At 36.6% G+C, this 12,339-nt stretch overlaps 1 protein-coding gene across 11 annotated transcripts in view; it reads right to left on the bottom strand.

Moving 5' to 3' along the window:
* Rps6ka3 (ribosomal protein S6 kinase polypeptide 3) overlaps nucleotides 1-12,339 on the bottom strand; it is a 112,580-nt gene that overhangs the window by 31,786 nt on the left and 68,455 nt on the right. For all 11 annotated transcript variants that reach the window (XM_017318355.2, XM_030251196.1, XM_030251198.1 and 8 more), the window contains 6 exons: nucleotides 9,538-9,618; nucleotides 8,608-8,687; nucleotides 7,982-8,088; nucleotides 5,864-5,901; nucleotides 5,530-5,672; nucleotides 4,238-4,308 (listed from right to left, as the gene is read on the bottom strand). In XM_017318355.2, the coding sequence (XP_017173844.1) occupies nucleotides 4,238-4,308; nucleotides 5,530-5,672; nucleotides 5,864-5,901; nucleotides 7,982-8,088; nucleotides 8,608-8,687; nucleotides 9,538-9,618 (520 nt within the window). The remainder of the gene's footprint in view (nucleotides 1-4,237; nucleotides 4,309-5,529; nucleotides 5,673-5,863; nucleotides 5,902-7,981; nucleotides 8,089-8,607; nucleotides 8,688-9,537; nucleotides 9,619-12,339) is intronic.

Below are 12,339 nucleotides of genomic sequence, written 5' to 3'. Positions count from 1 at the left end.
GGATATACTAGTTTATCTATTTACCTTCTGAAGGATACTTGAATTGTGTTCAGTTTGGATGACTATGAATAAAGCTGCTACAAACATTCATGTACAGGTTTTTGAGTAAACATTTTATATAAAATCAATACTATGAGAATAAGGTCATCTGAGACTTAGTTATGGTGATTAATCTTCTGCCTGTTAGCATTTCTTCATAAGCAAAGGCATGAACATGGTTACATAGTGAAGGACTTGCAAGTAATTTTTAAAGTTTTTTAAAACAATGTTATGTGTGTAACTTTTGCCTGAATGTATGTCTGTGAACCATGTGCAGGTAGTTCCCAAGGAGGCAGAATAGGGCATTAGATCCCCTACAACTAAAGTTACACGTGGTTACATGCTGTCACGTGGATGTCAGGAATCAGATATGGGTCCTCTGCAAATTACAAGTGCTATCAGTCAGCTAAGTCATCTCTCTAGTCCCCCTTCAAATTAATTTAAAAGTTGAATTTAGTTTAAAGTTACTCACTAGGCTAGTATTGCCCAAAATGTTACTAAATGATACCCCCCTAGATATCTGACGACAACATTAAAGGACAATCTATAACCCAGTGAGCTTATGGATTGTGATTTATTATAGATCAGAATAAAATAGTCATAGGAGGCAGAATAAGGGAGGGAACTGGGTAGGACAATGGATGAGGAAGGGATTGGGGGATCAGGATCAGGAGTGGGGAGAGACGAGAGAGATGGTCAGAGGGCCAGGAGAATGAATGGAAATTTGCAGCTTTTCAGAGTGTGGCGGTGAGGTGGGTGAAAAATCTCTCGGAATTCTCAGAGATCTGGGATAGGGGAGGCTTCCAGAAGTTAGTACAAGTGACCTTAGCCAAGATGCCCAATAGTAGGGATATGGAACCTGAAGAAAAAGAGCAGAGACTGAGGGAATGGCTAACTAGTAACAGCACAACTTGAGATCCATCCCATGGGCAAGCACCAATCACTGAAATTATTAATACACTGTTATGCTTGCAGACAGGAGGCTAGCATAACATCCTCTGAGAGGCTCCATCCAGCAGCTGACTGAAAACAGATGCAGACACCTACAGCTAAACAATGGACAGCAGTCGAGTACCCTTATGGAAGAGTTGGGGGAAGGATTGAAGGCCCTGAAGGGGATGGGAACTCCACAGGAAGACCAACAGAGTCAACTAACCTGGACCTCTAGGAGGTCCAGAGACTGAATCACCTACCAAAGAGCATATACAGGCTGGGCTGAAGCTCCCTGACACATATGTAGCAGATGTGCAGCTCAGTCTCCATGTGGGTCCCCCAACAACTAGAGCAGGGACTGTCCCTAAAGCTGTTGCCTGTATGTGGGGTACGTTCTTCTACTTGGGCTGCCTTGTCTTGCCTAAATGGGAGAGGATGCACCTAACCCTGCAGAAACTTGATGTGCCAGGGTGGGCAGATACCAAGGGGGGCCATACCCTCATAGAAGGGGAGGGGTGATGGGGGAGGGACTCTGTGAGGGGGAGAATTGGGGGAGGGCAGGGATTGGGATATAAAAAAATTAAAAAGGCTAAGAAATCTAGAATAAATAAATCATTTTCTAAATATCTATCTCTAGCACCCCCTTTGAGAGTTACTATTGTTATAGGATCAGGGCTCTTTTGAGAAAAACCAGAAAAGCACTGTTGTATTTAGTACTAAGGTATGGCAGAAGTCTTGAAAAAGTAGTCTAGCACCCCCAGACTTATTTCAAGATGATAACTCAAGGGTAGCAGAGAACAATCTGGGATGGAAAGAGGCACTATACTTAAGAGTGAGGATCAACAGAGTGAGATATTTCCCATGGCTTAAATTCTGTGAGCAATGCATTGCAAAGGAAGGCCTAGAACAATGAAATAATTCTAAGATAAAACCAGAATATCTGGATATGAAAGAAGGAAGAAAACATGTTTCTGGCTTGGAAAATAGGATACAAGGAAATGTTTATTGGACATATAAGGATAGGAAAGGAACAGCAAACAGGGACTTAGTTTAAAGACATAATCGCTCAGCAGTGGTGGTGCACACCTTTAATCCCAGCACTTGGGAGGCAGAGGCAGGTGAATTTCTGAGTTCGAGGCCAACCTGGTCTACAGAGTGAGTTCCAGGACAGCCAGGGCTACACAGAGAAACACTGTCTCAAAAACAAACGAAAACCGAACAAGAACAAGCACAAGCACAAGCACAAGCAGCACAGAAGACATGAAGTCACGCATAAGAATACTTTGAAGGTAAAAACTAGTTTGAGAGTAGATGGAGGAAAGGCTGAAGTCAAGGAACTGAATACAGAGAAGGAAGGGAGGGAGAAAAACACATCAGAAATGGAACCCTGGTGAGAAGATAATTTAAGGGGTGGTTAGAAAAAGAGCATTTTGAACATTAAAATTAATATACATTGGGAGGAGAGTTCAGAGGTAGGGCATATGTTAGCATGCACAGGGCCCTAGGTTCAATTCCAGCATTAAGAATCAACCAACCAACCAACCAACCACAACTGGTTGAATCATGCTGCTTATTTGCATGCAAGAAAAGTTCATTGTTTCATGTAAGACCAGCTAATAAGTTGAGGAAAAACAGCAGTAGTAGAAGGAGAAACACTCCTTGGGGAAACTTGCCTTAATTCTCTCTTGTAAAATACCTCCTTATTTTTCCTTCATACTGGTCACTAACAAAGTAAGTCCACCCTAAGATAATATCCCACGGCAGCTGACATCTTTATTTAAGCATCAATTTTATACTTCTTCCACAAGAACAGAAGGTCTGGAAGACACTGAAGATCTTTTCAATATTGTTCATTCTACATTCCCACTATTGTAGCAAGTACTCTATTACTTGTTGAACAATATGAGTGAACAAAAGGATTAACTTCTGACAACCTGTCATGATTTAGCCACTAGAAGGCAATCACAATCAAATGAAGAACAGTTTTAGTTAAGTGCTAGGTATGAACAAATAGGCTGTGGAGTAAAAGCAGCTGAAGAATGGTAACAAAAATCCCCTGACTACACTAAAAGAGGCTTTGTTGAAAGGATGTAAGAAGATGAAGTAGTAATGAAAAGGAAAGCCAGGTCAAAGTTGTTTGTTGTTGTTTTTTTTTTTTTTTGTTATTAAACACTAGAGAGTGCTAGTTGAAACTACAGGCTAGGCAATGAAATTTTGATAGTGTGAGTTCAGTGAACATTCATTTATGTAGTATGTAATATGTACTTTTTAACCTTTTTATTGTGCAGAATACCATGCCAAAAACCTGTCAAAGCAAACAAGTGCTCACCCAAAGTACACAGTTCAATAAATAGCTGTTGGGCCAAGAATGATAGCATTGGCAGAAACTATCATCTAATAGAACCACCTTTTTTTTCTTATTTCGTCTCTACTTTTACCATCTCATTATAGACCTTAAGATATGCTTTACTTTTGCTACTCTGTAAGCTTTATAAATAGTACCATAGAATTGATTCTTTTGGCTCTAAGCCTTATTTCTTGCGTGCAACTGTGGCATGCCCATTTTCTTTGCTATATGGCATACTATGTTCATATAAAGGCCTGAACCTGCTTTTATGACTCCTGAGTCAAGACTTATTTTAGTCAGGCATAGTGGTATGTATGTAGATGGCAGTACTGAGGAGAATATTCAACAATCATGAGTCCACGATTAGATTGGGCTGCACACTGAGACCTTGTCTCAAAATACAAACAAAAACCAATTGTTTTATATTGGTATAATAGTGGATAGAGGAATACAACACAGATGAATGTAATGCTCAACTGCATGAATATTATCATAATCTACTAGTATTATTACTAGTACAGTGTCCACTATTACCAGTTACATTGTTCTGACCATCATTACATTGATTTCTTGATTACACTGTCGCATAAACATTAAGTACATGCCTAGGAGTAGGGTAAACAGACAACGGCATGTATATATGGAGTTATCTTTAGTTTAAAGCATTTATTTTTTTAAAAGATTGATTGATTGATTGATTGATTTATTTAATGTGAGTACATCACTGTCTTCAGACACACCAGAAGAAGGCATCAGATCCCATTACAGATGGTTGTGAGCCACCATGTGGTTGCTGGGATTTGAACTCAGGACCTCTGGAAGAGCAGTCAGTACTCTTAACTGATGAGCCAACTCTCCAGCCTCCTGAAGCATTGATTTTAAAATCTCACCAAAGCATACTCATTTGGAAGTACTTACTTAAGAATCATAGTCATTGTTTCTTTACGATCTTTTCCTTGGAAAGGTAGTGTACCAGTGAGCATTTCAAACTACAGAAAGGTAAAACAGGTATTAGCCAAGAAGTATAACATTTCAAGACCAGAGGTTAAAATTGCTATATATAGAAAGACATTTTCTCCTTTCTTTTATTTAAAACTGCATAAAATCATCCTATTATAGTGTTACTGACTATGCAAACTGTATCACAATACATTAAATAGTTTTTATTTTTTAAAGATTTATTCATTTGTTACATATTAGTACACTGTAGCTGTCTTCAGACACACCAGAAGAGGGCATCAGATCTCATTACAGATGGCAGTAAGCTACCATGTGGTTGCTGGGATTTGAACTCAGTACCTATGGAAGAGTAGTCAGTGCTCTTAACCACTGAGCCATCTCTCTAGCCCTAAATATATTTTTAAAAATAAACATTATTTATTTTTAAAATAAACATTAAGTTTTTACGGAGCTTTTTGATAATTTAAAAACATAAATAATGGGGGCTGGAAAGATGGCTCAGCGGTTAAGAGCACTGACTGCTCTTCTGAAGGTCGTGAGTTCAAATCCCAGCAACCACACGGTGGCTCACAACCATTCGTAATGAGATCTGACATCCTCTTCTGGTGTGTCTGAAGACAGCTACAGTGTACTTAGATATAATAATAAATAAATCTTTTAAAAAAACAAATAACTATACAATTTTGCAGAAATCAGCCATCTTTTAAATGGCATTTGGAAGATGTAAATATGCGACTAGTCTAACAGACTACCAATTTCCTATTAAGCTTTTAGAAGGGTTATTGTTAACAGACTTCTCTAAGAGGCTTTTACAAAGAATAAACATCATTAATGTCTTCAGGTTTGTCTAACCTAATGACACTGTAACACAATGTTGTCATTTATAAAGGTCATGCTTTGAGAACCACAAAATCAGGTCAATAGGTAACACCCCCAAACCCTATTCTCCTAATGTTTTAGATAAGTTTATAATTTTGTATTGGGCTGTAGTCATACATATTCTGGGGTACCTGCAGCCCATGGACTGCAAGTTGGACACATATGCCAAAAAAAAAAAAAAATCAAAGGAAATCTATTTTGGACTTTTCAAATTAGGATGAGATTGAAGCAACCAATAGGTTCCCTAGTCCTACACTTCAGGCAATCATTTGATTTGGTTACTTAGTATTTATAATAAACCCTCATAATATGCCTCTAACAAACAAAATAACTCCCCCACCCCGTCTAAAAATCCGAAATTCAAATCTTACCATCAACACACCAAAGGACCACCAGTCCGCACTCTGAGTGTGACCTCTGCGGTTAACTACTTCTGGAGCCATGTATTCCACAGTGCCACAAAAAGAATAAGCCTTCTTCTCATGATCAATAGATTCCTTACTTAAGCCAAAATCTGCCAAAATCAATTTTAAATTAATAAATATCCAAAGTATTTCACATAAAATTTAAACTCTGAATTCGAATACTTATTTATATTTAGAAATATTAACTTAAAAATTTAATAGTTGCTACCCAAAACTTTTATCATAATCAACCTGAAAGGAAATACAGGAGAGAATATTTTAATAAAATGATGATTTTTACCAGTTAACTTGATGTGACCTTCTTCATCAAGAAGTATGCTGCAAGAAAACAAAGTCAGAAAGTGTCTTTAAAGCACACTATACAGAAATGTACAGAAGCTGAGCTGCAAATCACCCAACCGTCAGTTGACCATACTCACTGGCTGCTTTCGGCCATGAGTAATAATTAAGAAAACAACTAAACAACCTATACTTTTTCAAGGTGCTTTAATGCTTTTCTACCTAAATCTTCTTGTCCATACATACTAGATATCAAATACATATTCAATCTAAAATTTCTTTTTTTTGAGACAATATCAGTATCTTACATGCACTCAAGGTCTTCCTCCTGCTTTAACCTTCCAAGTGCTGGGATTACAGATTTATTTATTTTATTATTTTATGTATATGAGTATTTTGCTTGCATCTATGTATGTGCACCATGTACATGCTTGGTGCACATGCTCGCCTGGGACTGGAGTTACAGATGGTTGTGAGCCTCCATGTAGGCGCTGGGAATCAAATCCAGGTCCTCTATTAGAGCTCTATAAGGTCCTTATAAGTACTTTTAACTGCTGAGCCAACTCTCCAGCCAAAGATGCTTATACTTTTTGAGATGGGTCTTGGTTATGTCATACAGGCAGGCCATGAACACCTGGACTCAAGTGATCTTCTTACCTTATCTTCTGAGGACTACTAGGTCTATGGGTAAGTACTAGTGTGCTTGGCTAACTTATAAGTTATAATGGTTGAATTAAATGTGGCTCTCACTTCAAAAAAGTTGTTTAAAATTATTCTTTATATACTAGAAAAAGAAAAACAAAACAACGCCTGTATGCATATTCTATGAAATATCAGCTTCTTGATGAATATCACTATAAGAGCTGTGGAAAGTTTGCTAAAGTTACATTTAAAAATTGAAAACTTAAGAACAGAATTTCTTTCTTTTTCTTTTGTTTTTATTTGAGGAAGAGGTCTCTCTATGTAGTTCTGGTTGTTCTAGAGCTTCCTATGTAGACCAGGATGTCCCCAGAGATCCAGCTAGTTCTGTCACCTAAGTGCTGGGAATAAAGGCATGCATCCCCAGGCCTGGCTAAGAAGAGATTTTCAATAAACTGGGTTTCTGAGAAAGGGTTAGCTCTATACCATTCTTCACAGAGCTAAGTAAAAAAAAAGAAACAGTACAATTCGAAGAAAAATATCATCCTTATATTGGGAAAAATTCTTCTACTAATAATTCTTAAGAGAAACTACAAAAGATTAGTTGGCCCAATGAGGAAAAAAATGTGTCTAGATTAAAACAATGTAGATACATTCATAATGAAAAGATTGGTAATATATATGAAATGATTAGAGTTCTTTTTTTCCTTTTTGTGATAAGGATCTCAATACATTTTTAGGATGGCATCAGATCTGTGCTCCAGTAATTCCCAAGTAATTCCTGTCTCAGTATTCCCCAGAGATGTGGCTATGTGAATGTTTGACTGTTCCTGGATAAACGGCTAGAATTCTTAGTTTGGGGCTGGCAATATAACTCAGTGGGTAAAGGTACTTGCCACCAACCTGATTTCAATTCCCAGGAAAACTGATTGTTGTTGTGTATGTGCACACCCACACAAAATAAAGAATTGAAGGTAATTTAAAAGCCTTTCTAACTTGTAAAATTCTCTTTTAAGTCAATGGGAAAAATGACATTCAAAAAAAAAAGTAGAAACCATGAATAGAAAACTCATAAATACAAAGTGCCACCCAATAGACTTTGACCTCATTAAAAGGAATGTAAATGAAAATCAGGAAAGCTGGGCAGTGATAGTACACTCCTTTAATCCCAGCACCCAGGAGGCAGAGATAGGCAGAGTTCTGAGTTTGAGGCCAGCCTGGTCTACATAGTTAGTTCCAGAACAGCCAGGGGTATATAGATGGACCCTGTCTCAAAACAAACAAACAAACAAAGGAAATGAAAATAGGTTAATAGTGCTGTTTAGCAAATAGTTTAAAGTTTAAGGTCATACAGTGTTAGCAGACATGCGAAGCACAGCACTATAATGAAGTGCTATGGAGTTCTACGCAGTTACTACATTTCACAACCACCTTTAAACTTGTATCACATTGAATTCAACTTAATAGCATGGCTCCTTACTTTTCTGGTTTTAAGTCTCTATAGATTATTCCCAGGCTATGAAGATGGTCTAAAGCAAGTGCAAGTTCAGCCAAGTAGAATTTGACATCTTCCTCTGTGAACATCACCTAAAACAAAATAATATTCTAACTTTATTTTCTTTTTATGGCTATGATTTTTATGTAAGACTCTAACTAATCAAACAATTTGCAAATATGTCAATCAGGTACATATTTAGTTACAATTTACTCATGAAAGAAATCTGCAAAATGATTTAATCAGTATAGTCATATGCTAAATGTTAACTAGCAGAAATGTTTTTTTTAGCATATTAACATTTTTAGAAATGAAAAATGAACTTGAGAACAAATGCTGAATTGATAGTACCAATGATGAAGGACAGTTGTTGCTCCATTATCAATCCCAAAGACCAAGAAAGCAGCAGTTGAGGTAAGTTTGTCATGTAAAGCACTGCTTTCAGTATAAATTCAAGAGATAGGGAAATAATTCTTTCTGACTCAAGTTTCTTGAATGACAGAATTTTGTACTACAAGAGAAATTATGATACATACAATACTGAAATAACAAAATTTTAATTGAAATAGAATGAGTAGAAATCAATTAAACAATCGACATTAATTCTATACCTCTTTGGATAAGCGTGTAAACAAGTCTCCGCCCCTGAGAAAATCCAAAATAAGATACAACTTCCCTTCCGTTTGAAAAGCTGAATGAAGAAACAAGATTTTTGTTTAAACCATTGTAGTTTACTTTTGTGGCTTATATTAAGTCAATTCATTCACACATAAATATTTTTTAGCAAGTAAGTGATACCAGAAATCTAAGCTTATTTCTCCATGCTTAGTTCTACACAGAAGAAAACATTAATTCTCTTAGTAAATGAGAAAATGTCAAAGACAGTTTCTTAATATGGACCGAAGTTTTTTTTTCTGGTTTTTGTTTTTTGCTTTTTTTTTTTTTGTTTGTTTTTCAAGACAGGGCTTCTCTGTGTAGCCCTGGCTGTCCTGGAACTCACCGTGTAGACCAGGCTGGCCTTGAACTCAGAAATCCACCTGCCTCTGCCTCCCGAGTGCTGGGATCAAAGGCGTGCGCCACCACGCCCAGCTTCGGACCAAAGTTTTCTACAGGCAAGAGTCCCTTAAGAATTCTACCATTTTAAAGACATTTTCAGTAAGAAAAACTCACGCCAGAAAGATTTCTTTTTTTTCCTCTTTTTAAATTAATTGTTTTATTTATTCAGAAAGATTTCTTTAACCAGGATCTACAATAGAACAATATGCCACATCATGGGGTTGGTTACAGTCAACCACATAGTATGTGGATTTTGTGCTTTTACACCCTGAGAAGTAGCACTCGACTTTCAGAGAAAAAGAAAGGTAGGTGGTAGAAGTTTTAGGATGCTGATATTGGACCTCTTTCTTGTCTTCACTTTGGGCCAACACAAACATAATATAAAATGCTGCTGCAGTGTTATCTATATATATTTTAGCATATCTGAATATAGTCAGAGGGTGAAAGAATCAAGGGGAAGTGGTAAGAGGTGCTCCAGAACCTACCGTAATGCAATTTGACAATGAAAGGGTGATTGACTTCTACCAAGATATCACGTTCCATTTTTGTCCGAACACGGTCTCGAACTATAAAAGATGGCACACATGATACAATATAAGTATTTTTAAAGATAATATTAAAACAAATTATTTTTAGGTCCCATTTTAAATTCAAATTTCTTATGTGCATAAAACATGAATTTTTGTTGCTGTTGAATTTTTAAAATCTTTAAAAATAACTTTTACTATATTACATAATCAAAAGCAACTATGTCTTTAAAAACTCTATGCTTTAAGTTAAAAATATATAAGACATATCAGGTATTGGGTTTAGAAACATTTTAGTGGGAGTTGTGGAAAATGGTAAAAAGCACAAGAGTTCTTTAAAATAAGGCATTTCATGAAATATTAAAACAAAAACCTGAAATAGGTTTCAATACTTTTACTAACCCTATCACCTCAATAAATGTTCATTAAGTTTCTATAAAATGTAGCAGACTTTGTAAAGGATTGATGAAACGTGGTAGATAGGGGGGTAAAGGAGATACACACACACACACACATATATGTGTGTGTGTGGGTGTGGGTGGGTGGGGGTATCTCAAGAGGTCTATTTTGAGGGAGGGAGAAAAAAAGGAGGAAAGGTAGATTGGAAAGGTCGTACAGGTGAAAGACCAAAGGTTTTTTCCTTTTTTAAATTAGAAAGATATGGATTCAAATTTGTATAATCATGAATAAGTTAGTTATTTAACCTCTCTGGAACATCAGTTATCTTGCAGGTATAAAATTGGGTAATTTGACTGTAGTGTTCAATTTGTGATCACTTGGATAAAGTTTATAAGCAAAGCCTAGTGTGTGAGAGGTGTTTAAGTAATGGGTACTATCATTATTATATCAAAAAGCAGTAGTGTGACTATGATTAAGGAGAAGGTTCCTGAGCAAAGCCTCTAAGCTGGCATTAGAGCAAGAAGTACATCAAAGGTTTCCGAATACAGGGGAGGGATGAGAACTTGTCAATGATCAGAAACCCTCCTGAAAGTCAGCTAGAGTGGCATGTGTCTGTGATCACAGCATTTGTAACCGCAGAGGTGGAGGCAGAAGCATTAGGTGTTCGAAGCTATCGTCAGCTCCGTGGGGAGTTTGAGATGAGCCTATGTTAAACCATACTCTTGGCTCAAAAAACAAACCGAATCAAAACAACAGCAAAACCTTTTACTATTTATGTTAGTGATTAAGACAAAAAAGAAAGATGAGGTGGAGGAGACAAGGTAAAACTTAAATTAGTTTTATTCTCAATTTAAGGGAACCAGAGATATTAAAAAAAAACAGCAATAAGACTTCTGGGGGACAAACAAGTAAGAGCCAGTGAAAGATGGCTTAGTGGGTACAGGTGCTTCCTGCTAAGCCCCATAACCTTGCTTTGATCCCTGGGAACCATACACTGGATGGAGAGAACCAACTCCAGCAAGTTGTCCTCTGACTTGACCCCTGGGCCAGCCCCCATCACACACATGAAATAAACATGTAGTAACAACAACAACAATAACAACAACACCACCACCCACTGCTTTCTCTATCCTATCTTCCACCCAACTGAAATTAATGAGTCAGAAACAGGAATCAATTCCTCTTGTTGGCTATGCAGCTCTACCTTTTAACTGAAACATTCAGCTAATGTATCAAATTAATTATCAATCTGTGATTTCATTGTCTTGTTATCCTTATTGTATCTAACAGGTGAATGAACCTTATCATAATGGCTGGCTGATAATTCTGTTCTAGCCTGATCTAAGTCTTTTTTTCTTAATTATGGTTAACTATATCATTTGTGATTAGTTCCCATTAAAGTTGAATTCTAAAATTCTAGCTCTTAGAGTACACAAAGTTCATACATTTAAATACCAGTACTTTGCCTAAAACACACACCAACATAGCCATTGTATGTACCCTTTCCATTCTTCCACAATGAAAAGCTTTGTGTTTTGTTCTTTTTAAGTCAAGGTCTTAGTATATAGCCTGTGGTAGCCTTGCACTGGAGATGAATTTTGGTTATTCACATTTTATTTAAATTGTTTAAAAAATTATTATTTATTTACGTATTTGTGGTATGTGTGTGTTTGAGAGAGAGAGAGAGAGAGAGAGAGAGAAAGAGAGAGAGAGAGAGAGACCGAGACTATATGCTTATGTGTCCTGGAGCTGGACTTACAAGAGGTTGTCAGCTGCCAGACATGGGTGCTGGGAACCAAACTCCAGTCCTCTGGAAGAGCAGTGAGCACTCCTTATGGCTGAACCATCTCTCTAGTACCATGTTTTATTTTTCATTATTATATATTCATTGTATAAAATAATGGGTTTCCTTATGACACTTTATACACGTAACATATTTTTATTATGTTCATTACTCTATTACCCTCTTTTGTCCCTTCCTCTTCCCAAATAGTGTCCAGAACACACAGTATTTTTAATCAGATAACTTCTAAAGTGTTAATGCATATTCAAGATGGCAAAGTGAAATTTCTCTAACAGTTATTAGATTTAAATCTCTTTGACTTGAATATGAGAGTGAATAAAAAATGCTGTTTGTATTTCTAGGACTATATATAGAAAACTGTTTTAAGTAATGATGTATAAACTCTTTTAGGCTAACAGACCAATCTAATTCCCCATTAAACTGATCTGATGTCATTAACTTCTAGTTGATCCCACTCAGTGTATTAGTAGAAACTTTGAAATGGAAAAAGACTTCTCAGTAAACATGAGTTACTTATTCCTAGAGCCCCATCAAAAGGACATTATTAGGAAAATAAT

This window comes from Mus musculus, chromosome X, assembly GCF_000001635.26.
Source record: "Mus musculus strain C57BL/6J chromosome X, GRCm38.p6 C57BL/6J".
In the NCBI taxonomy this organism is placed as follows: domain Eukaryota; kingdom Metazoa; phylum Chordata; class Mammalia; order Rodentia; family Muridae; genus Mus; species Mus musculus.
This window is presented reverse-complemented; position numbering and strand designations above follow the sequence as displayed.